Below are 25,347 nucleotides of genomic sequence, written 5' to 3'. Positions count from 1 at the left end.
GCTCTATTCGTCATCCTATTCAGATCCCCGACCGGCTTTGTTCGCACCGCGCCCTCCGCTTTTGGGCACTGGAAACAGCTTCTCCAGTGCAGGCTCAAGTGATTTTTGTTTGTTTGTTTGTTGTTGTACTCATAGCACGTAATGCCTATATTCCATTAACAATTACGTTCAGTTGAAAGTAGTTTTCCGCGGAACGGATTCGAAAAACGACGTTAACCGAGGGAATACTGTGTTGTGGTCCGGGGGGGGGGAGGTGGGGGGGGGTGACCGGGTGGTCTGGGGCGTGGGGGGCGAGGGGGGTGGGGGGGGCGTGGGGGGAGAGGGGGGTGGGGGGGGCGAGGGGGGTGGGGTGTCACGCGCCTTGATGGCAGCTTTCAAAGCCCCCTCCGTGTGTGCACCGAGGCGGCGCGGCATACAGGAGACCCACAAATTGCTATCGGGGGCAAAGCCGATTTCTAGAAAAGAGCCGAATCTGGGAGCTCGGTCGCCAGGGGGAAGGGGGAAAAACATAAAACATGGCGCTCGGCTCCGCAGGCTTTCATCTAGAGTGGGAACGCAGCGACCGCTCGGACGTGCGTGCGTGCGTGTCTCTCTCTCTGTGTGTGTGTCCGTGCGCTTGTGATCTGCACACACGCGCGGGACTGTGCATTCCGCTCGCGATGTACCGGGGAGGAGGGAGGGGGAGCATTATGTACAGCTCCCTGGCCCCCCCCCCCCCGTCCTTCAACGGACTGGTGGTTAATGAGCATCTATTGAGGGCCAGCCACCCGCGCAGGAAGGAGGAGGTGGTCGGCGGCGGTGGTGGTGGTGGTGGTGGTGGTGGCACGGCCGCGCTACGAACCCGGCGACCCAACCCAGATCCAATTCCCGGCCATGGCTCGCTACCACCGGTGGCGATTGTCTGAACCGGTCCCAGGGCCTCCGCCTAAAATGAGCACGCTACAGAGCCGAGTGCGGTGCGGATCACAGGCCACATGCTTCGCGCACCGCGCTACAAACCCAAGCAAAGGTGATCGGGGCGTGGTGCCGGCCACCCACCCACCCACCCAACCACCCACCATCTCGTGTGCCGTGCCGGCCTCCGTAGGTGCTCGCTAACAGCACTTGCCCCAAAGCTCTGTCTTTGTACCCTCGTGTGTGCGTGTGGCGTGTTAGCATTCTCCCTGCGCGCGTTTACTACCCCCGTCCCACCTGCCACGTGCGTACGCGCGTGCGTGTGTGCGTGTGTGCGTGTGTGCGTGTGTGCGTGTGTGCGTGCGCGCGTACTGGAGGGCATGGTGCGGGCTGTGACGGCCAGCGTGGCGGGTCCCAGGCCGTGGCCGGAGCGCGCCGCCAGACGGAAGCTGTAGAGCGTGTTGGGCTTGAGGCCCTCCAGGAGGTACGTCATCGTTGGGTCGAACGTCACCACCTGCTGCTGGTGGCGGCCGGCCAGCCAGCCCGACGCACGCACGCACACACGCAACACAGACACGCAACACAGACACGCACGCGGCTTCATTCGCCCGTCGGCTGCTAGTGAATTGGAATCTCGATTTAAAGGCTGGAGGAGGAAATCCGATGAGCTCTGAAGATCTTTTTCACAGGATTTTCCAGCACAAGGTGTCGCACTCGGCACGCACGCACGCACGCAAGCCGCAAATTAACCCGAAATACGTCGCTGCTGATCTCGTCAAGGAGCGTCAAACACCAACATCGTCACGCGAACTCCGGGCATCCTCGCAGCAGCAGCAGCGGCGGCGGCGGCGGCGGCGGCGGCGGCTTTTGGCTCGGCCGTCGAACAAAGACGGAGGTCACCCACGCGCGTTACGCGATCAGCAACGACGCCCCGTTGCCGGGCACGGGCCGATCTCAACGATCCCGTCGCAGCCACGATCTCGTGCACGCTCACCGCCGTCACCGCGCGCTCTCACCAACGCTCTGCGTGCGTACGCACGTTGGACTTCTTTCCCATATCGTACGTAGCCAGCCGCGCAAATCGGAGGTGCGGGGCGGGGCGGGGCGGGGCGGGGCGGGGCGGGGCGGGGGGGGGTAAGGACAACCAGAAGATTATTGACTCGAGGACAGATCGCCGCTACTCATCTCTCCCTGGCACCGTGACACTCCGTGCCTCTCCTGTGCCGCGCCGCGCTCCGTCTTGGGAGTAAACCACGCGCGCTCGCCTCGAGGTAACATTTGCATGCGATTTGCACGAGCAACTAATTCCAAGCAGCCGAGCGTAAAAATAGAATCTCATCAACGAGTCGTTCGCGGAGGGGCCTCAAGCCACTGTTGACTTTTTCGCAAAGTTGTACTCAATTTATCAACCCCCCCCACCCACCCCGGGGCACGGAGGGTTGGTGATAGGAACATGGATCTAGACAGCACCTGGGTGATCTGTCAGCCTGGCCTCACTCCTCCTCACTGGTGAGATGTTAACTACCTCGCCTGGTGTACAGGAGGTCGTGGGTTCGTTCCCGACCCTGCCGATGCCTGCTGCTGCTGCTGCTGTATATTTGGAGTTTGCGGCGTCTCTCTCCCCGTGGTCGCGTGGATTTTTTGTCCGGGTCCTCCGGTTTTTTCCCTCCACATTTAGAGTCGACGTCACGGTGTTTAGAGCATTTGGCTGCTGCTATAAATGTCCACGTGATGAGCCACTTCGTTGAGCTATTATCATGTGTGGCAGCCAGGCGGCTTCTGAAAAAAAGCTTTATAGCTAAGTGGGCCCTAACTGGTAACATAAAAAAATTGTTCAATACTTTTAGTTTAATATTCCTCCACCTCCTCCTCCTCCTCCCTGCCTGCACCTCCCTCACCTCCTCTGCCTCCACCTCCTCATCCCCTTCACCGACTCATCCCCCTTCCACCTACTCCTCCTCCCTGCCTCCGCAGCCTTCTCCACCCCCACTCGCCTCCCTCCACTCTACGGACTCTGGCTCCCTCCATCTTGCTCCCAGGATCTGCTGCTCTTTTAGCCGTGCGAGTCTATGTAGGTTTGCGGGTCTCTGTGCTAGTCTATGGGTCTCTATCTAAGTCTATGAGCCTCTGTTATTCTGTGCGTCTCTGTTGAGTCCATGGGTCTCAGTGCTAGTCTATTGTGTCTCTCTCTCCACGTGTCTCTCCGTGTCCCTCTCTCTCTCTCCCCAGCGGGCGCTCTTCAAAGTCGGTTGCCGGTGCGGTTGCACCAATCAGAGGCGGCGGCAAAGAGCGGAGAGTCGAGAGCGGCGGAGAGCGGCGGAGAGCAGCGGAGAGCAGCGGAGAGTGGAAAGCGGTGGAGAGCCGGAGAAAAAGAAAGATGTTTAAACCCGGTACACCAACATTCCCCAGGAGTACCTCTTGCCATGGCTGTGGCTACTGTGCCGGTGGCGTCTCAGGGAGCCCCCTGGCCAGCCGAACCAACTGCCCCTAGCTGCTCTCACATGATTTGTTCACGGCAAGCTTGAGCCTGACATGGTGGTGGTGGTGGTGGCTCTCCCCCGGAACCACATTTGTTTTCGAGTATTGGATGAGAGTCAGGAGCATTGTCACTTTCCGCGGCCACAGACATTGCATTACCTCGTCTCTCTCGTTACAGATAGCCGGGGCCATCGGCCGGCCTGCCGGACGGGCGGGCGGGCGGGCGGGCGGGCGGGCGGCATGATTTAACATCATCCGTAAGCGTTATTGAGGTTTTCTTTTTGTTGAAAAAAGATCGATCGTTTAATTCGCGCGTGCGGGCGTTTCTGCGATGATTTTCCGTCACCTCTATTCCTCGCTCCCCCCCCCCCAGCGCTCACCCCCCCCGTGATTATCACCCCCCCACCACGCTAAACTTAGCGCCCTCCCCTCTGTCATCATCAAATCCTGTCCGTGTCGTCGACAAAGGAGCCGCTTCAAGGATGATGGGGGGGCCGTTATCGTCACCGGAAGGATGGACTTTCAACTAACAGGGTGGGGGAGCGGGAAGGGATGACAGGCAGTTAACATCTCGCCACGATGGCTAGGAGATGTTAACCACCTCGCCTGGTATTCAGGAGGTCGTGGGGTCGATCCTGGCCCTGACGACTCCTGCTGTATGTTTGGAGTTTGCGAGTCTCTCTCATCATCATCATCACCACGGTGGCTAGGAGATGTTAACTACCTCGCCTGGTATACAGGAGGTCGTGGGTTCGATCCCGACCCTGAGGACGCCTGCTGTACATTTGGAGTTTGTGTCTCTGTCCCTCTCTCCCCGTGGTCGCGTGGATTTTTCTCGGGGCTCCTCCGTTTGTTTCCCCTCCACGTTTTTAGAATCGACGTTGCGCGTTTTTAAGAGTCATTTGGTTGCCGTGAATTTCCACGTGCCGACGATGATGAGCCACTTCGTCGAGGTTATCACTTGCGGCCAGGTCGCTTCGGAAAAAGCGCTGCGTAAGCTCGCCGGGGCCTTTACCCTGGTGGTAAGTACAAACAACAAAAGAGTTTAAGAGCGGCGTGAATAATTATTTACGTCATGGGCCATCTTCCAATCGGTCGTACAATCAAAGCCGACGAAGGAGCAGAAGATTGCGGGGGGCTCTGGGGGGGGGGGGGGGGGGGGAGAGATTCATTGTTGTCACAGCGTCTTTAGCGGCGAAACTTTTACTTAATTTGCGTCCTCTCCTGAGTTATGTTCCAATTGGGCTTTTGTCACGAGCGGTTAGAAGAAGAAGATTTTGCGTGCTTTTCGATTACGACCGGTTAAACAAAAACAAAAAAAAAAGAACACCTCGTTCGTTAGTCCCGTGATATCCCTTAAGGAGCCCGCTGCACGCACTCCGTCTAACACGAAGGAGCCTTTCGGGACCGATATCATCCATTGAGGAGGTTTTTGTTTGTTTGTTGGGTTAGATCACGTAAATGTAATAAATGTGTCGGTAAACCCGCCAGAACCCGACACGGCCAATTAGTAGGGTTTGTCACGTAAACAGAACGTGACCAATTCGTTACCAGCACAGCAGTAGCACCCCGCTGTGCTGGAGAGCAAAGCCACAACGCTTACGATCCGAGCACGACGTTTCGCCATAAAATTACGACCAGCTTCATCAGGCGCATGGTGGCGGGTTTAACGACACGGTTTTATATTTACGCGATCTAACCCGAACAAAAAAAAAAAACCTGTATATTGTGCACGCACTCGTTCGCTGCAGTGTGCTCTGTCGTTTCCGTCTCATTGTTGCGCCTGTGTGCTCACGCTCGCACCACGAATACCGCCGCGTGAAATCGCCGGGGCCGGCAAACGCCAACGCGGTGGGGGGGCGGGGGGGGGGGGTGGGGGGGGAAACGAGCAAACCCACGTGACCAATCGGCGCGAGCTCAGAAAAGCCGTGGATCTCAACGGGCGTCTCGACGACGAAGCCGGGCCCGCCCTCGTTTTTGCGAACGAGAGGCTCGCCGTACTGGCCGGTGTCTTGAGACCTCCCTCCGGTAGAAGAGAGGCTCGAATCTCGAAATTGACGCATTCACCGCGCAGGCTTGCGCGACCGACGTTAACCAGCAACCGTCGGGCGTCTTTAGCCGGAAGCGGCACCTTCTGGCAAGCCGCCCGACCATGCCGGCTGTCGTGAATCGCCGGCGAAGGCGCAAATGTCGCGGCAGGGCCCTGACCGGAACGTCGGGCTGGCACGCGCGCGCTAAAGACGGGCGGCGGCGGGCGGCGGCGGCGGCGGGCGGCGGCGGCGGGCACCTCGCTGGCGGTCGCGGTCGTCGCGGTGCCGTCGCCGGGCCGGTAGGCGAGCTCGTACTTGAGGATGCCCTCCTGCCGCGGTGGGGTCCACGCGAGCAGCACGCTGCTCGCCGACTCGGCCTCCGCCTTCAGGTTGATGGGCTGGTTGGGCACTGACGCGCGCAGAGAGACAAGGGTCGCCCAACGCCACTCCGCGCCAACGCGCACCGCGCGTGAGCCTCGCACGGTCGCGTTGGCACGGTCGCGTTGGCGTCGTTTTACACCGGATGACGGGCGACTGCGTGCAGGCTGCCTCACCTCCCTCCTGCGTGCGTATGCGCAGCTCGGGCGAGAACGGCCCGTCGCCCACCGAGGTGTAGGCCAGCACGCGCACCGCGTAGTCCACCTGCGGCGTCAGGTCGCGGATCGTGGCCAGCATGACGTCGCTCGTGTCCGAGCGCTTCCACGTGTGCACCTGTGGGGTCACCATCGTCATCGCCGAGATCGTCGTCGTCATCGTCGTCGTCGTCGTCATCGTCGTCACCCTCAATATCGTCATCGCCGTCATCACCGTCATCATCACCCTCAATATCGTCATCGCCGTCATCACCTTCATCATCATCACCGTCATTGTCGTCGTTATCACTGTCATCACCTTCATCATCACCGTCATCATCATCACCGTCATTGTCGTCGTCATCATCTTCATCATCGCCGTCATCACCTTCATCACCTTCATCATCATCATCGTCATCACCGTCATCATCATCACCCTCAATATCGTCATTGCCGTCATCACCTTCATCATCATCACCGTCATTGTCGTCGTCATCACTGTCATCACCTTCATCATCACCGTCATCATCATCATCACCGTCATTGTCGTCGTCATCATCTTCATCATCACCGTCAGCATCATCATCATCACCGTCATTGTCGTCGTCATCACCATCATCATCACTGTCATCATCATCACCCTCAATATCGTCATTGCCGTCATCACCTTCATCATCATCATCACTGACATCATCATCACAGTCGTCGTCATCATCATCATCGTCATTGTCGTCATTATCATCACCGTCATTGTCGTCATCACTGTCATCACCTTCATCATCACCGTCATCATCATCACCGTCATTGTCGTCGTCATCATCTTCATCATCACCGTCATCATCATCATCGTCATCATCATCACTCTCATTGTCGTCATCATTGTTGCAATCACCAACTCCCGGGTTTCTCAACGACAACAAAAACATTTTCCCGCATTCAATATTTTTGTTGTGCACTTGCACGAGAGAGGTTTCACAGCAGCAGCGGCGGCTGGCGGCTGGCGAGAGCGCGGTGTTTTTGAAAAGCGAAAGAACAAAAGGAACACCCAGGAAAATATATGCCGCTGCCCTGAAACGTTGAGACTGCGATGGCGGCGATTGGGGGGGGGGGGGGGGGGTGGTGGGAGAGAGAGGAGAGGGACGGGGAGGGGAGCTACTCAATGTACGTACGAATCACACAATGAGTTCAATTTGCAAATGCACAGTTCGCCCCGTTACGGGTGGCCTGGCTTTAAAAAAAAAAAACAGCCCCACCACGTTATCCGGAATGTAGGCCCGGGGTGGCGTGAGGTGGTGGGGGGGGGGGGGGGGTCCGGGCCCTAATTGGGGGCCTCTGACCCGGTCGCTGACCTCCGTGCGAAGGTCGTTACAATATTATATATACCGCTTGTGAATGATGATGGTGGTGGTGATGCTGGTGCCGCTGTTGCTTATTATGGGAAACAAAATAACCACCACCAGATACTCGGCTGTGCGCGTTGTTCAACATTTTGAGAGGATGGGGGGGTGGGGGGTGGTTATAAAGCGGCTGCGAAGCGGAAGATCGGCGCTGGCTACGGCCACATTCGCAAAATGTAAATTTGTCAATTGAATCGATTTTAACGTGGAATTTGTATCGAGGCACTGTGCGGCGTTGTCTCGGTGTGGTCTGGGGACTGTTTCTTTTTTGCTGTCGTTATTTTTACCGACCCCTTTCCGAAGCTTGGGTACCGACGATGCACTTGGAACTTATGCGCTTGGTTAATTTGTTAATTAAAGGGGCACCACGGTGGTGTGCTGTCGCTCGGGAGCTTTGCAGCAGCAATGCTGCGAAAACCCGGGGTGCTAATTGCAAGATATTTTTTTTTCTGCGTCAGGTAGCGTCGTACACCCACCCCCACCCGACACAACATCCCGCTGGTGGCTAGGAGATGTTGACTATCTCGCCTGGTATGCAGGAGGTCGTGGATTCGATCCCGACCCTGACGACGCCTGCTGCTGTGTATTTGGAGTTTGCGTGTCTCTCTCTCATCATCATCACGGTGGCTAGGAGATGTTAACTACCTCGCCTGGTATGCAGGAGGTCGTGGGTTCGATCCCGACCCTGACGACGCCTGCTGTATATTTGGAGTTTGCGCGTCTCTCTCTCATCATCATCATCACGGTGGCTAGGAGATGTTAACTACCTCGCCTGGTATACAGGAGGTCGTGGGTTCGATCCCAACCCTGACGCCTGCGGCTGTATATTTGGAGTTTGCGTGTCTCTCTCCCCGTGGACGGGTGGACTAATTCTCTTTAGAACTGCTTTTCGTGTTTAGTTTGCCCTTCTGCCCGCACCTCCGATGGGCATGGTTGGCTCCGTACAGTGCAAAAGAAAGTTTAACATACGCACCTCCGATTAGCACGGTTGGCCACGTACGGTGTGGAAAGAAGTTCAACGTGCACGCGTACATAGACCTGTGCAAAAGAGCTTCGTGCCTCATCGGATTCCTCCAGCGGTAAATAAACATTCCGATTCTGAATTAACCACTCGGAACAACTGGACCCACGGACCGCATTAGGACTGAACGCACGTAGTGGAATTCTCTCCCGAAATTCAGAACGGACGCGAGATGATGAATCTCAACGGGGGAGTCTCCTTGACCACCCCGCCCCCCTCCCCACCCCCAACCCGGGGCTAACAGAAAAGGGGCCTCCTACGGACTGAATGGTCGTTTAGTGGGGCGGCGATGGGTGGCGACGGGCGGCGAATGCGCGATGGAAGCGGCGGTGGCGTCGATGCGTTACCGTAATGAATGTTGGGGGGGGGGGCTGATGGCTCCGGTGTTGTAGCAGGCGAGCCTCCTCTCTAGAATCACCATCAGCTCTTGCTGAACGCCCACCCCCCCCCCCGCAACCCCCCAACCCCCCTCGTCACCCCGAAGGGCGCCGACTTAATAGAGTCTCGCTCGTGACTCGTGATTTAACCCCGGTTAAATATTTAGGGATAAACAACCAGAGATAAACACGCGGGAAACAGTGGGGGGCGGGGGCGGGGGGGGGGGAGGGAGGAGGTGGGGTGAGGGTGGGCTCCCTCTCTGTTCGTGCTCACTCGAGGAGAGAGCGTTGACACCGCCGGGAGTTCACCCGACATACCAGCGCCCCCACCGCCCTCGATCCTAACTCTGATTTAGCGGCGGTGTTGACATGGCGAGAGCTTCAATTACGCGGCTCGCGGCTCGTCGTTGTCGTCACCGCCGCCGCCCCCCCCCCACCCCCCCCCCCCCGCCTCCCGTCAACGCCACCGATGCCGCGGCCGCCGCCCGTTCACAGGCTGCGGCTTTTGCGAAATGCGACGGAGACTCAGATTCTAAATATACGGTGGGGGCAGTTTATGTTGCGCGTGTGGGCGCGTGTTGTTCATATGCGCAGCTCGCTAACAGCGCTCAGCCCCCCCCCCCCCCCGACGGTCTGTTCGGGGGAGCGGTAGCGTCGCAGCGGTCAACGCGCTGAACCCGCACGGGCGCCCGAGCTCGATTCCCGCTCACGGGCCAACGCCGGTGATAGCGATCATCTGAACCACAGTCACGGGCCTCCCCTCGGTCGACTCAAACGAGCACCTGGTGCGTGGCGCGTAAGCATCGCCACCGGGGAGACAAAGGCGGTCGGGTCGCGTGGTGCTGGCCACCCACATCCATCGTGTGGCCGTGCCGGGCCTTCACAGGCGCTGCTCGCCAACAGCACTTGCCCCGACAGTCTGTTAAGGCTACACGGGGGATCTTTGCCTTTTTCTTCGCGGTTGTCGGCGGGCTGGGCTGAGACCGTAAACTCGCCGTCACATCCGGAAGGAGCGTTGCTTTAAACCGCGGGTGGCTGGAACGCGGATTCGGAATCAGAATATTTCCTCGCGACGGAGGAATCCGATGCGCCAGAAAGCTCTTTTTCACAGACGCTCCAGCATGTCCGCAGTGCATGCTCAGCACTCCGACCCAACACAGTCACCGAGCATTCCCCCCACGATCTCAGCGCCCTCCGACTCGGTATCTCCGACACGGCCATCGTCACGCGAACTCCGGTCATCCTCGCATAGGGCTGAACTATTTTGGGGAAAATATCAAATTGCGATTTTTCTGACCTCCGATTAGCACGGTCGGCTACGTACGGCGCGAAAGAAGTTCAACGTGTACACACATGCAAGAGAGATGCTCAAGCCCAAGGATCTCGGTGGAAATGGCTCAGTATCTCTGACACAGTCATTATAAACCTCTGGATAGATAAGGGATATCTCAGGCACATAGCTTGAACCCGGAATCTCAGAATGGCCGGCTCGGTGTCTGTGACAAGGCAAATTATATAACCTTCGAAGGAACGATATCCCGTGGCCCGAGACTAAGGATAGATACGTGCATTTTGATTATTTTGTTGCTATAAAATTTCACGCGATAAGCCCCTTCGTTGATCTATCAGTGGGCTTTACCTCTTAAGATAAAAATGGTTTAGTTTTATACGTATATACTTTTACCTTTCTTGAACTTTGCACCACTATCGTATTTTTGTACTATTTGTTGTTCTAACGTTCTGACCCCGTGGCCCTACTGCACATCTGTGAACAAGAGCTTTATAGCTCATCGGATTCCTCAAGGATAAATCCACATTCTGATTTTGAACCATGGAATGTCTTCGGGAGGCCGTCCAGGATGCAGAGATGGAGCGACGAACTCAGTTCGTGTGCAAGTTATTTTCAATTTTATTTTTGCAGGTAAGGGCCCCACTGAGCTATGTAACTCTTTTTCAGAAGCGAGCTGGCTATCACAAATGATAGCTCAAACAAGTGGGCTTATCATCATCACGTGGAAATTTACAGCAGCAGCCAAACAACGAGAAACGTGTGGTGACGTTGATTCTAAACGTGAAGAAAAATGAGGGACCGGAGAAAAATCCACGCAACCACGGGGAGAGAGAGACACGCAAACTCCAAATATACAGCAGCAGCAGGCGTTGTCAGGGTCGGGATCGAACCCACGAACTCCTGTATACCTGGCGAGGTAGTCAACATCTCCTAGTCACCGTGATGATGATGATGATGAGAGAGAGACACAAACTCCAAATATACAGCAGGTGTCGTCAGGGTCGGGATCGAGCCCACGACCTCCTGTATACCATGCGAGGTAGTCAACATCTCCTAGCCACCGTGATGATGATGAGAGAGAGAGACACAAATTCCAAATATACAGCAGGCGTCGTCAGGGTCGGGATCGAGCCCACGACCTCCTGTATACCATGCGAGGTAGTCAACATCTCCTAGTCACCGTGATGATGATGAGAGAGACACGCAAACTCCAAATATACAGCAGGCGTCGTCAGGGTCGGGATCGAGCCCACGACCTCCTGTACACCAGGCGAGGTAGTCAACATCTCCTAGCCACCGTGATGATGATAATGATGAGAGAGAGACACGCAAACCCCAAATGTACACCTGCCCCCCTTGGCGTCTCTCACCGGTTCCCGGTGCAGCTCCTGCTGCTGCGTGAAGGCGCCGTTCTTGCCGCTTTCGTGCCCCTCGTCGTCCCCGTCGTCCTCGTCGTCGCCGCCGCCGCCGCCGCCGTCGCCGTCGTTGCTGTGGTAGAAGACGCGGTAGCCGAGGATGTGCCCGTTGGGCTCCTCCGGCTCTTCCCACGTGACGAGCATGGCCGTGGACGAGATCATGTGCGCCTGCACGTTGCGCGGGGCGCTCGACGGCGCCTGCTCGCCCGTGCGCGTCACCGTCACGCCGCCGGGCGGGCCGCGGCCCACCGTGTTGACGGCCGCCACGCGGAACTCGTACTGCGAGTAGGGGCCCAGGCCGCCGACGGTGTAGCGCGTCGTCGTGACGGTGTCGATCTCCTGCGCGCGTGCGGGAGCGGCGGCGGCGGCGGCAGCGGTCAGCGGCGCGCTGCGCCACGAACCCGGCGACCCGGGTTCGATTCCCGCTCGCGGCCAACGGCGCCGCGGTGACGGTTGTTTAGACCGGCGCTGGGCCTCCCCCAGGTCGACTCAGCCTCAAATTAGGGCCTGGTGTGTAGTAAACATCGCCACTGGGGAGACAACGGCGGCCGGGCGTGGTGCTGGCCACCCACCCCCTCGTGTGCCGTGCCAGCCTTCATAGGTGCTGGCTAAGAGCACTTGCCCCAAGAGTCTGTTCGGGCTACACGGGGGGGGTCTTTGTACTTGTTTTTATGTGCGTGTGTGTACGCGCGCGCATTTGTAGGTGTGTGTGTACGTGTGTGTATGTACGTGCGTGCGAGTGTGCGTGAGTGTGTGAGTGCGTGTATGTGCGTGCGCGCGAGTGCATGATTTATCATCGTGTGGAAATCTAGCAGACACACAGACACAGCCACAACAACCTCCCTCACCACCACCGCCACGACCACCACAATCATCGACACACACACACCCACAACAACCTCCCTCACCACCACCGCCACCACCACCACAATCATCGACACACACACACCTACAACAACCTCCCTCACCACCACCGCCACCACCACCACAATCATCGACACACACACACACACCCACAATAACCTCCCTCACCACCACCGCCACCACCACCACAATCATCGACACACACACACGCCCACAACAACCTCCCTCACCACCGCCACCACAATCATCGACACACACACACCTACAACAACCTCCCTCACCACCACCACCACAATCATCGACACACACACACCCACAACAACCTCCCTCACCACCGCCGCGGTGAGCGCTCGCCTGGAAGGGTGGCGTGGGCTCCGATGGCGCGGCCGGCGCTGGCCTCGCCCGCGTCCCCGTGGTGGTGGCGCCGCCGCCGTGGCCGGCGTGCCGAGGGCGGTAGAGCAGCGTGTAGTGGCTCACGCGCTCCGTGTTGCCCGAGTCCCACGTGAGCGTCACGCTCGTCGGAGTCGTCTCCGTCACCACGGGGGCGCCCGGCGGGCGCGGCAGGGCTGGTGGCGAGGGGGCGGCGAGTAGGGTCGGGGTGGCGGGGGTGAGTGTTAGCGGCGGGGGGGGTCACGTGCAGACCGGCGGCGCCGTCACTGGCGGTGAAGGAGGCAGCCGTGCAGGCTGCGGTCACTGGCGGCGAGGTCACCGGCAGCAAAGGCAAAGATCCCCACACCCCCACCCTGTATAGCCTCAAAAAGGCTGTAGGGGCAAGTGCTGCTCGCGAGACCGCCACACACAAAGCTCCCCCGTATAGCATCACCAGACTGTTGGGGCAAGTGCTGTTAGCGAGCCTCTCACCACGCGGAATCGCACACACACACACACCCACGCACAACCGCACAGAGATTCCCCCGTGTAACCTCAACATGCTTTTGGGGTCATGTTCGCCACAACAGCGATTCGAAACGGCGTCAAAAACGCGCCCGCCGTACTCGTGGAAGTCCCGGGGGTTTGGAGGCCGGCGTGGGAGGGTGCCGCCGAGCCCATCGGGCAGAACCAGAAAAGAACGCCGCCGCCGCCGCCGTTCACGACGTGAGCCATCCGCGCGTTCATCGCTCGCGCGAAGCTGCCCGGTCCATCAGCTCGCCGCGCTCGCCCCCCCCTCCCGCAAGCCCCCCCCCCCACCCCCCCGGGTCCGGCCGCGCCGCCTTAGCCAACGCCCCCATCGATCCGCCCCGCCGAGTTTCACACGTGTGCATGTACGCGTGCGCACGGGCAGGCATCAACACCGCGGGCCGCGCATCGCAGCCGTTACGCCGATCGATTCGTCGTGGGCCCGAAGGCGAAACGCTCGCGCACGCACAGGCACCCCCCCCCCGCCCCCACCCCCGCCACCCCCGACCCTCACCCCCCAATGCACGTGCCGGGTGAAAGACAAAGGTGCTCGCAGTGTGGCCCTTAGCAGGCCGTCGGGGGGGGGGGGGGTAAGTGCTGTTGGCGAATAGCAGCACCTACGAAGGCCGGCAATGTGGCACACGAGGGGGAGGGGGGGGGGGAGGGCAACACCACGCACAACGCACCAGGTGCTGATTTGAGGCCGAGTCGACCCAGGGGAAGGCCCGGGAGGAGTTGAGAAAATCGTCGCCGGCGATGGTGGTGGCCCTGAGCGGGAATCGAACCTCGGGTCACCGGGTTCGTAGCGCGGCGCGCCAAACCGCTTCGCCGCCGCTCATCCCGAAACGGTTACGAATTCAAAGACGACGATCCCCTGTGTAGCCTTAGCAGACTGTTGGGGGCAAGTGTCGGGGCAAGTGCTGTTAGCGAGCACCTATGAAGTCCGACACGGCACACGAGGGGGTGGGTGGCCGCCTTTGTCTCCCCAGTGGCGATGTTTACGCACCAGGTGCTGATTTGAGGCCGAGTCGACCTAGGGGAAGGCCCAGGACCGGTTGAGAATATCGTCGCCGGCGATGGTGGTGGCCCTGAGCGGCAGTCGAGCCCCGGGTGGCCGGGTACGGAGCGCACTATACCGCTACACTACGGCTCACCCCAAAAAACACGGCTCACCACACACACGCACGTCCATCACGTGCAGTGCGTTGTACCTGTCCGTAGGCGAATGTTTGTTCGTGGTGCTGATGTCTGTTAGCAGAGCACATCCGTGCATCAACCACTGTTATTGTTTTCACACACACACACATATGGGATTGTTAAATTTTCCATCTATAAGTCAGGGAGAATGTTCAGGTTGCCCTTTCCACAAATAAAGACTGCTGCATGACGTGTTATCATACTCTCTGTGTGTGCGCGTGTGGGTGTCTGTGTGCGAAACGTGGACCCCCCTAATGGAGCATCTTCGCCGGTTAGAAACATTTAGGCTGGCCTGCCTACGATCCATCCTGGGTTTAACCAGGCTGGATTGTGTGAGGAGCTCACAAATCCTTGAAATATCCGGGCAAAGTCCCATCGGTGAGCTCCCCCGGCAGGCAAGGCTGCGATGGCTGGGTCATGTAGCCCGCATGCCCAGCCACCGCACGACGAAACAGCTTTTGTTCGGCCGGATCGAGGGGGCTAAACGGGCACGGCACGAGCTAGAGAAGAGACGGTGTGTCCGTGGGGAGCGGTAGTGCGGCGGTTAGCGCTTCGCTGCGCTACGAACCTGGCTACCACCCGAGTTCGATTCCCGCTCACGGCCAACACCGGTGACAATTATCTGAACCCGACCTGGGCCTCTGCTAGGTTGACTCAGCCTCAAATGAGTACCCAGTACGGTGCGTAACCATCGTCACTCAGGAGACAAAGGTGGCCGGGCGTGCTGCTGGCCACCCACCCCCTTCGTGTGCCAGATCCGTTGATGTTCCTGTGCTCACGCAGCAGCAGCAGCAGCACGGATCTCCCTTGTAAAATAGCCAGGCAACCAGCTAACATGGTATCGTCGGCCGTGCAGCAACACATCAATTGAACCGAGACTGTGTGGGGTGGACAGTTGCGGTGAATCTTGACGAAGGAACACGTGTCGCGTTGCTGTCAAAGGCAGTGGCAGCAGCGGCGGCGGCAGCGGCGGCAGCGTCTCACCGCGGCTTCGCAGAGCAACAACGGAGCGACGTTCCGTCTCGCTCGAAGTGCGGTGACGGAGCGAGTGACGGAGTGACCACCTTGACGATGGGCAATCGGTAAGAATCACCGCGGGAGAGACGGGAATTGAGTTTCTTTTTTACTCGAGTTCGAACGCAAGACAAAGATCCCCCATATAGCCTGAACAGACTGTCGGGGTAAGTGCTGTTAGCGAGCACCTCTGAAAGCTGGCACAGCAACCGAAGGGAGTGTGTGGCTAGCATCACGTCCGACCGCCTTTGTCTCCATAGTAGCCATGTTTAAACACCGCATCAGGTACTCATTTGAGGCTGAGTAGACCTAGGGGTGGCCCACGACCGGTTCAGATAATCGTCACCGGTCTTTGCCATGAACAGGACTTGTACTCGGGTTGCCGGGTTCATAGCGCAGCGCAGCGCAGCCGCTAACCTCTACACTATCGCTCCCAAACACAACACACGCACGCACACAACACGCACGCACGGGCACGCAGAAGTAAATAAATAGAAACGACTCCGAACGAGTTGGGAGACATCAAGCACGAGCGTGGAACTGTGCGCGCGTTGGTCTTGGGCAGGATCTAATCGGCCGTCACGGTGACGGACTGCTGGTAGTTGCCGGGGGGCAAAAAAAAAAAACGAGGACATCCGTTTGGCGGTGGGTTTTTTGTTGTTTTGTTTTAGTCTAAAAGTTGGAGCAGAACGCGCCTCTCGTACGAAATCAATGGTGAATTACAGCCGATCATCGATTATCGGGCACAGCGCGATTATCCGGCTGCTTCCAGCGTTATCCGGCGGTCCCGGGTCGTATCCGGCAAAGCCGGCAAAACTGCTCCAAAGGCTGTAACCAGTCCGGCGATCGGCACCGTGCGCGTGACAAAATGAAGTCGCTACGCTTGATTTCAGTGTTAAATATTCTATACAGTACATTATACACTACATACAACGTAATGAAAATACCGCACATATAGACATCTTCCCATGATGCAGAGTCTCCGAGATTGGAGTGGTAAGTACGGTACAGCCAATACAATACCGTTTTAAAGTAGGAATTTTTTTGCTGTACCTTTGCATGTTTATTTACGCCAATTTCAAATAGTAAACAAATTCAAAACAATAAAAATATAAAAAAATAAAATTCTCACGACGTTTCGACTGCAACACAAGCAATCATCATCAAGTGTGAAAACCACAACAAGAAAATTTGAAAAAAGTGGCGGTTATTTTTAACGTTAGCACCACCGCCACTTTTTTCAAATGTTCTTGTTGTGGTTTTCACACCTGATGATGATTGCTTGTGTTGCAGTCGAAACGTCGTGATAATTTTACTGTTTTATATTATTATTTTATTGTTTCCCTTCTACGTGGTGACTTTACCGAAAGAACCAAGAATACGAATCCCTGCAGTCACGAAAGCTTCAAATCAAAATTTAAAACACTAACAAAAAAACATACAACAACAACACCTGAAACACATAACGTCCTGCAAGAATGTGCAAAAATAAGCCATTTTAAATAATAAAGATTAAAAAATAATAATAATTCAAATATATAATTGCGCATTCCATCCTACGATCCCAATGCGCAAAGCATGGAAAGCAGGAAACAAAAATAAAACCAGCAGACGACCGACCGGACTAGAGAGAGAAGGCCACTTTAGAGGGATGGGGTTTTCAAAGCAGACGCGAATCTATCGACCGACTCCCATTGCTCTGATTTCGAGTGGCGAGGCGTTTCCATAGCCGGTGGGTGCCACGCTAACAAAGAGCACCGATCGCCAAAAGAGCGCCAACCTAGAGGGCTGGAAGTGTCGAGCAGATGGAGATTAGAAGATCCTCAGGACCTTGATGGAATAAATAAATGTATTAGTTCTCGCGTGTAATGCGGGGGTGATGATGTAGTGATCATCCGGCGTTTTAAAAAAAAAAATTCCGGCGTCCCCTTCCGGATAACCGACGATCGACCGTATGGTTCTTGGTGGCGAGAGCGTGCACACTGCGCGTGTTAAACCTTCGAGCCCATGAAATGTTTTTTTTTTATACAGTAAAACCCTGGATTGCGAGTAACTTGGTCTGCGAGTGTTTTGCAAGACGAGCAAAATTTTTAAATAAATATTAATTTGATAAACGAGCGAGGTCTTGCAATACGAGTAGTAGTACGTGTACACGCTTTGTCTGCCGAGCGTCACGTGATCACAACTGATGTACGAGTGCTTTGGATTACAAACACGTTTTCGGAACGAATTATGCTCGCAATGCAAGGTTTTGCTGTATTTTAATTTTGTCCGGTGACGCTGCGCTGCTGTGTTTGCCGGCGATGCAGAAGCTCGCATAGCGACTCGACACGTTCGTTCAATACCATCGGTCGGTCAAATGTGGGTCACTTTTCGTGACGAGGAAAGTCTAAAAAAAAAGATATTAGCTTTGCACTCCAAATGCATAGACGGATGGACGGAAGGACAAATAAACAGCCAGACGGACAAAGCAGCTGGCCAGACAGACGGATGGAGTTAATGCATGAATGCTTTGCGGCGTAAGTTCAACCTTAGTTGAAAAGCGGTGTTACTGTTGTTGCTGTTGTTATCATCATCACGAGGCCTGTTAACCCGGGAGAGCCTCGCTCAGTCCAAAGACTATTTCTCAGGAGGGTCCTGCCAAATTTACAAAGTAACGTGTGATCGGTTTAACACATACCGTAGGCTTTCGCGAACAATGTTATCCATAATAGAGTGTGTACACGATCCAAATTGAGCAATGTGCGGAGGTAATTTTTCAGGGCCGCGATGTTTTTTTGGCTAATACCGGCTACACTGCCGAAATAAGCTTATTTTTAATCTAACTTCTTTAGAGCTGGCTTTTTTTTCTTTAGTTCATTGTCCTTCCCCCGCACCTCCAATTAAGCGCGGTTGGCTACGTACGGTGCGAAAGAAGTTCAACATGCACTGTACCGTCTTATTTCAGCTATCGGCAATGGGAGGAAACCACAGAACCCCAGGCGAATCTGTGAAAAAAAAAGCTTTATAGCTCAACGGATTCCTCCAGTATAAATAAATATTCTGATTCCGGGAGAGAGAGAACAGAAACTCCCGCCCAGAAAAGGGTACGCCCCGAGTCCGGGAGTGGAACCCAGGTTCCTCTTGTTGTAAAGCAACAACCATACTATGAAGTATTTATTTCCCAGGTAAGGCCCACAGACCTAAGCAGCAGCCCTGTTTCACAAGCTACCTGGTGGCCACAATTGGTCCGAGTTTCCTGAACTCCTCTCTCACCGTTCACCCAGCAGTATGCAGTAGAACCCTTCTGAACGACCAACCCTGTTAACGACTAATCGCTAAACGACGGGCCTCCATAGAGCCCAGTGTGTAGTGTATAGTGTAGTGTATAGTGTAGTGTATAGTAGTGTAGTGTATAGTGAGGTGTATAGTGTAGTGTACAGTAGTGTAGTGTATAGTGTAGTGTATAGTAGTGTAGTGCATACTATTGTAGTGTATAGTAGTGTAGTGTATAGTCGTGTAGTGTATAGTGTAGTGTATAGTGTAGTGTATAGCAGTGTAGTGTATAGTAGTGTAGTGTATAGTAGTGTATAGTAGTGTAGTGTATAGTAGTCTAGTGTATTGTGTAGCGTATAGTGTAGTGTATAGTAGTGTAGTGTATAGTAGGCTTGTGTATTGTATAGTAGTGTATACTGTAGTGTATAGTGTAGTAAATAGTAGTGTAGTGTATAGTAGTGTAGTGTATAGTAGTGTAGTGTGTAGTGTATAGTAGTGTAGTGTGCAGTGTAGTGTATAGTAGTGTAGTGCCTCCATAGAGCCTAATGTGTTCGCTTACCGACCATTTCCCTGTTAACGATGGGCCGCTGTAGGTACAGTCAATATGAATTAATGCACTGATTAACCGTGTTTCTTATACAGGCAGTCCCCTACTTACGACGGAGATGGGTTACGACGACCCCTTCGTAAGTCAAAAATATCGTAAGTCGAAGATGGCCCTAGCCTACCCAGGAGTCTTAACGAATTGTGATAATTTAGCAAAACAGAGCAATTTACAGTACCGTACTGTATCAACTATATACTGTATGTATTTATTAATTACAATACTGTGTTGCACAGCAAAATGTAAAGTAAAAAAAACAAGGTACAGTACACGCGCTAACACCGAGACAACTTCACTCCGTCGACCAGAGTGTTGAGAGTGAGGCATCGCCACACAAGGCGGGAGACGCGAACATCCCGGCAGCGTCCCAACGCACAGAATCGTACCTCGTACGCTGCTGCGTTTGCCTGCCGCGCGAAATATAAAATATTTTACAATTTTGTTGTATCGCTACCGCCATCTTAAGATCGAAATATCGTAAGTCGGACCATCGTAAGTCGGGGACTATCTGTACTATTAGGTGTTTATAATGTTGTTAGAATCTTATGTATTCATATACAATGTTTAAATAATATAAAGTACGTTTCTTGGGTGAAAAAGGGTAACTTTCGATGGTATCGGAACGAATCTAGCCTTTAAGGTGCATTTCCTAAACTCGCTTCACGACCAAATCGCTTAACGACCAAATCGCTTCACGACGCTTCACGACCAAATCGCTTAACGACCAACTCGCTTCACGACGCTTCACGACCAAATCGCTTCACGACCAACTCGCTTAACGACGCTTCACGACCAAATCGCTTAACGACCAACTCACTTCACGACGCTTCACGACCAAATCGCTTAACAACGCTTCACGACCAAATCGCTTCACGACCAAATCGCTTAACGACCAAATCGCTTCACGACCAACTCGCTTAACGACCAAATCGCTTCACGACGCTTCACGACCAAATCGCTTAACCACCAAATCGCTTCACGACCAACTCGCTTCACGACGCTTCACGACCAACTCGCTTCACGACGCTTCACGACCAAATCGCTTCACGACGCTTCACGACCAAATCGCTTCACGACCAAATCGCTTCACAACAAAATCGCTTCACGACCAAATCGCTTCACGGCGCTTAACGACAGGTCTCTCCGAGATAATTACCGTTGTTAAGAGGGGTTCTACTGTACAAGACAAAGGTCCCCCGTATAGCCTTTAACAGACTGTTGGGGCAAGTGCTGTTAGCGAGCACCTATGAAGGCCAGAACAGCACATGAGGGGGTGGGTGGCCAATACCACGCCCGGGCCGCCTTTGTCTCTCTATTTACCACGTAAAGCCCACTGAGCAATTAGTTATTTTTCGGAAGCGACCTGGCCACAAATGATAGCTCAACGAAGTGGCTCATCGTCGCGTGGAAATTTATAGCAGCAGCGGAACACTCTTAAACGCGTGACGTCGATTCTAAATGTCGCGGGACAAACCGGAGGACCCGGAGAAAAATCCACGCGACCACGGGGAGAGAGAAACACATCAGGGTAGAGATCGAACCCACGACCTCCTGCATACCAGGCGAGGTAGTTAGCATCTCGCCACGGAGGTGCCACCAAAAGCACCACCACTTCCACCGCCTCAACGCCTGATGAGACACTGAACGTCAAAACATCCGCCTTAGTCGGCAAGCGTTTATAATAATAAAAAAAATCCACCCACCAACCCACCGACCCTTCGACCTAGCCAACCCACCGTACCCACCTACCAACCGACCCACCTACCAACCGACCCACCCACCCACCTAATCCACCGACCCAACCAATCTACTGACCCACCAAACCCACCCAACCGACCCAAACATTCGACTGACCCACCTACCAACCCCACCCACCACCGCCACCACCCCCACAGCGATCTCCACTGAGCGTCGAAACCTCCGCCTTAAGTCAGCAGGCGTTTACAAATAAAAAAATAATAATTCACCCAGAACATCGCCGACGGATTTCACTCACCCACCCACCCACCAACCCACCCCACCACAGTATCACCTTGCCCGCCCACCCACCCACCCCAACACCCCCAACCCACCCCACCACAGCATCACCTTTGCCCGCCCACCCACACACCTTTGACGCTGATCTGCGCGGTGGCCTCGACCACGCCGAGCGACGAGAGCGCCACGCAGGTGTAGTTGGCGCTCTCGCGCACGTTGCTCAGCTCGAGGACGTTGCGCGCGATGGGCATCTCCTCCTCGGGTGTCAGGTCCTCGCCGCCCGACATCCACTTGACGTAGGGCAGGGGCGAGCCGGTGGCGACGCACGTCACGTTCACGCTGGCGCCGGGCATCACCTCCTGGCTCACCGGCGGCGTCGTCAGCCTCGGCGGCACGTGGCGGACTGTGACGTCGGAAAGGGTGGGGGCGGGGGGGGGCGGGGGGCGGGGCGGGGGCATTTCCAGAAACGAAACGAACAAAACAAACACGCAAAAAGACCAAAGGAAGGATGATGATGATGATGATAATGATGACAACGGGAACGTGAATTATGATGGAACGGGTTGGTGGTGGTGGTGGGGGGGGGGGGGGGGAAACAAGAATAAGAAGAGACAAAAAGAAAAGACGAGGTGGAATAAAACGAGTGAAAAATTATTCAAATGACGAGAAAACGAGGAGGAGGAGAAGGAGGAGGAAGGGGATTGGCAACGGGAATGAGATGGGGGCGGTGTTGTTAATGTTTGGGGGGGGGAGGGTGCCGAGGGGGGGCGTCCGAAGTGGGGTGGGGGGACAGGGGGGGTTGAGGGGGGTTCCGTGTAGTGGGGGGGGGGGATTCATGCTTTGTAGAAGGGGGGGGGGGTTGATCGTTACGCGAGCGGTGGATTCATGAAGAGGAGAGAGAGAGAGCGAGCGAGCGAGTGAGTGGGGATAAAAACAAAGACAACGGAACGGACGGACGGACCGAACACAATGGTAATAACACAAAAATAAACCAGAACCGTGAAAAATAACCGCAGCAGAATACGGGCACAAGCCAGCCAAAGAGAGACTCTGAAACCGTTTCATTACAAAATGGGGTTGGCTTTTTGTTTTTTATGTTTTCCAGCCCAAAAAGATTTGTTGTTTAAGTAAAATTTTTTTGTTGTTCTGTTAAATTATTAGAATTACAGGGACTCCTCCTCCTACTTACAAACGAATTAGGTTCCAGAGGTGTCTGTCCGCAAGTCGATTTGTTGCTAAGTCCAAACATTACCGCCTGTCGATTACAAAACGTGTACACCAAACGCGAGGAAGGGCTTGTGCAAGTTGTACAATCTCCCGCGGACGTGGACGCCGCTCGCGTTCTTCGCGTCCTGCAGACGAAGACGCCGCCGCCGCCGCCACCCAACTTACGACTCTCGGGCCGAACGGGCGCACTGGACGCACGCACCGGGTTTGTCCGTGTCTCTCTGAAAGTTCGTCGGCCGAACGCTCGTAAGTGGAGGAGTCCCCACCCCCCCCCCATTCCCTTACCGCATCTGAGATTAGACTCAGCCAGGTGGGTTTGCTGTCACCTATCTCTGCGCCGTGCTCTCGAAAAATGAATGGTGGTTTGGGCGACGCGCTAAGTGGAACCTTTTGTTAACAGATCGGCCCCCTTGATTTGTTTTGATCGAGACCGGCAATTAAAACGGATGGCAGGGGGGTGGGTAGGGATGGGTGGTGCGGGGTGGGGGCGTTAGCAATTCACCGGCAAAACATTTTGACATTTCGATGGATGTGTTTTGGCGGCGGTGGTTGGTGGCGGGCGGGGTCGGGGTTAGGGTTTGAAAAAATAAGAACAAAATCAATAATTTAATGGATATATATGACACGGAGCGCGCATATATATACGCGCGCGCGTGTGTGTAACGCTAACTGCCGTCGCCGGCGCGGCCAATAACCTAAACCTTGGTTTTAAAGAATACAAAAACAACGACGACCCACAGCCAAAGTGGCGTGGAAGGAGGTTGGGGGTGGGGGGGCAGGAAAGAAAATTAAACCAAAGAAATCAAAAATCATTTTTACACGACACACTTCGTGGGGGTAAAAAAAACGGCACCACGTGGACATACAGTGGAACCCTTCGAATGCCGTGAGGTCCGGAACAATGCCCGCTGGGTGATGATTGTTTGTTGTTATTTTCTAAACCCCCCAGTTCGGGCCAGCCGGGACCAGCCAGGACCAGCCGGGGCCAGCCAGGGCCAGCCGGGGCCAGCCAGGGTCTGCCGGGGTCTACCAGGACCAGCCGGGGCCAGCCGAGGCCGGCCAAGACCAGCCGGGGCCAGCCAGGACCAGCCGGGGCCAGCCAGGACCAGCCGGGGCCAGCCGGACAAATTTGGACATCGCAACTGCATGGGCCTGCCCCACCCCACCCTCCGTACCCCCCCCCACCTCCATCCCCCTCATCCCACCCCCTCCAACCCTGGCGCCCGCGTGAGAAACGTGGTTATTAAGCCTGGGCAACAACAAAAAAACGTTCCCACGGATCGTTGGTTTGCCGGACCTGGCTTCGCTCAGCGGACTTGTGAATCCGGCGTGACACTGAGCGGGTTCCATTGTATGCGTCGTTAACAGTCACCCGAGGAAACAACAGGTTGGGGAGGAGGGGGCGCGCGGTGGGGGGGGAGAGTAGGGGGGGGCACGGGGAGGGGGGGGGCACGAGGAGGGGGGGCTCGCGGGGGGGGGGGAGGGGGGGGGGGCAGTGGGGAGTTTGCCCCGCGTGCATGCGTAATAGTTCCGTCCACCCCAGGATGCCAACGCGTCATCTTGCGCGGCGGCCTCGTCCGCAAAAGGAACGCCGAGCGTCCGTCGAGAGAGAGGGAGAGCTGTTTGTTTTTGTTGTTGTTGTTGTTGCGAGTGCGCTTAGTTTGTCGTTGTTGTTGTGGCGCCGCCGCCGCCGCCGCCTCCCCGCCTGGCCACGTGCGTACGGTGCGAAAGGAGTTCAACGTACGCACGGTACGAGCAGTCCCAAGGTCACCGCCGCCGCAGCCACCGCAGCCACCGCAGCCGCTTACCCCCCCCCTACCTCTCCCTTCCCACCAAGCTGAGGCGGGCCCCTCGGCAACTTTCTGCGCCCGAACAATTGACCGGCAAAAAGCTCCTCCGCCACCGCCGCCGCCGCCAACGCCGCCAACGCCGCATCGTCGTCGTCTATGTTGGAGTCGGCGGAGGCGGTGGCGCCTCCGTTCCAAGAGCCGCTCCGTGCCCGAGTCCCCCCCTCGGCTATCGCGGCTGCGGTGACGGCGGAAGACGGCGGCAGCGGCGGCAGACTCGGGCTGAACGATTTGGGGGAAAATATCTCATTGCGATTTTTCTGACAGATATTGCGATTTGCGATAAAAATGTTTAAGTCGAGCTTCTGTTCAATATTCACTGTGTAATAGATTTAAAACACGTGATGGAGCATTACCACGTGACACCATCAAAATACGAACTGCTCCATATATTGTAATGCAAGGATGAGAACTTAAAATACGTGAATTGCTTCCAACTTGCATTTATTAAAATGTATTAATTGAAATAGAGCATATTCTTAGTTCTTTCGGTAAAGTCACGTTGAAGGGAAACAACTAAATAATAAAATATATATAAAACAATAAAAATTCTCACGACGTTTCGACCATAACACAAACGGTCGTCTTCAGACCTGACTTTCCCGAAAGAACTAAGAATATGAATTACTGCAGTCACGAAAGCTTTAAATCAAAATGAAATAGAGCAATCAAACATGGAACAATTGTTATGTTAAATAAGTAAAGTTAAATCAATAAAAAAATAAAACAATTCCAATGAGAAAGTAATAGGGACATTTTCAAATCGCCAAAAAAATCGCGGCCTTTACGATTTGCTTATCGCATTGTTTCAAATTGCCATTAATCGAATTTGAAATCGATTCATCGTTCAGCCCCAGCCCCAGCAGCGGCGGCGGCGGCGCTTTAACTTGAGCTCTCTGGGACGAGTCCGCGTGGGGTCGGCACCATACACATGCTCCGAAGAAGGAGGCACATATTCTGCGACTGTGGGGAGAGGGGGGGCGGGGGTTG

The 25,347-nt window shown here is 55.3% G+C and overlaps 1 protein-coding gene across 6 annotated transcripts in view; it reads right to left on the bottom strand.

The window, feature by feature from the left end:
• LOC116943560 (receptor-type tyrosine-protein phosphatase S-like) overlaps positions 1-25,347 on the bottom strand; it is a 338,660-nt gene that overhangs the window by 63,686 nt on the left and 249,627 nt on the right. For 5 of the 6 annotated variants that reach the window (XM_076063098.1, XM_076062934.1, XM_076062987.1 and 2 more), the window contains 6 exons: positions 21,417-21,686; positions 12,694-12,905; positions 11,431-11,814; positions 5,957-6,113; positions 5,660-5,811; positions 1,267-1,414 (listed from right to left, as the gene is read on the bottom strand). In XM_076063098.1, the coding sequence (XP_075919213.1) occupies positions 1,267-1,414; positions 5,660-5,811; positions 5,957-6,113; positions 11,431-11,814; positions 12,694-12,905; positions 21,417-21,686 (1,323 nt within the window). The remainder of the gene's footprint in view (positions 1-1,266; positions 1,415-5,659; positions 5,812-5,956; positions 6,114-11,430; positions 11,815-12,693; positions 12,906-21,416; positions 21,687-25,347) is intronic. The other variant, XM_076062966.1, reaches the window with a different exon arrangement.

This window comes from Petromyzon marinus, chromosome 1 (genome assembly GCF_048934315.1).
Source record: "Petromyzon marinus isolate PM22_M1 ecotype Great Lakes invasive population chromosome 1, UKy_Petmar_22M1.pri1.0, whole genome shotgun sequence".
Lineage (NCBI taxonomy): Eukaryota > Metazoa > Chordata > Hyperoartia > Petromyzontiformes > Petromyzontidae > Petromyzon > Petromyzon marinus.
Note: the sequence above shows the minus strand (reverse complement) of the source record. Positions and strands in the feature narration are given on the sequence as shown.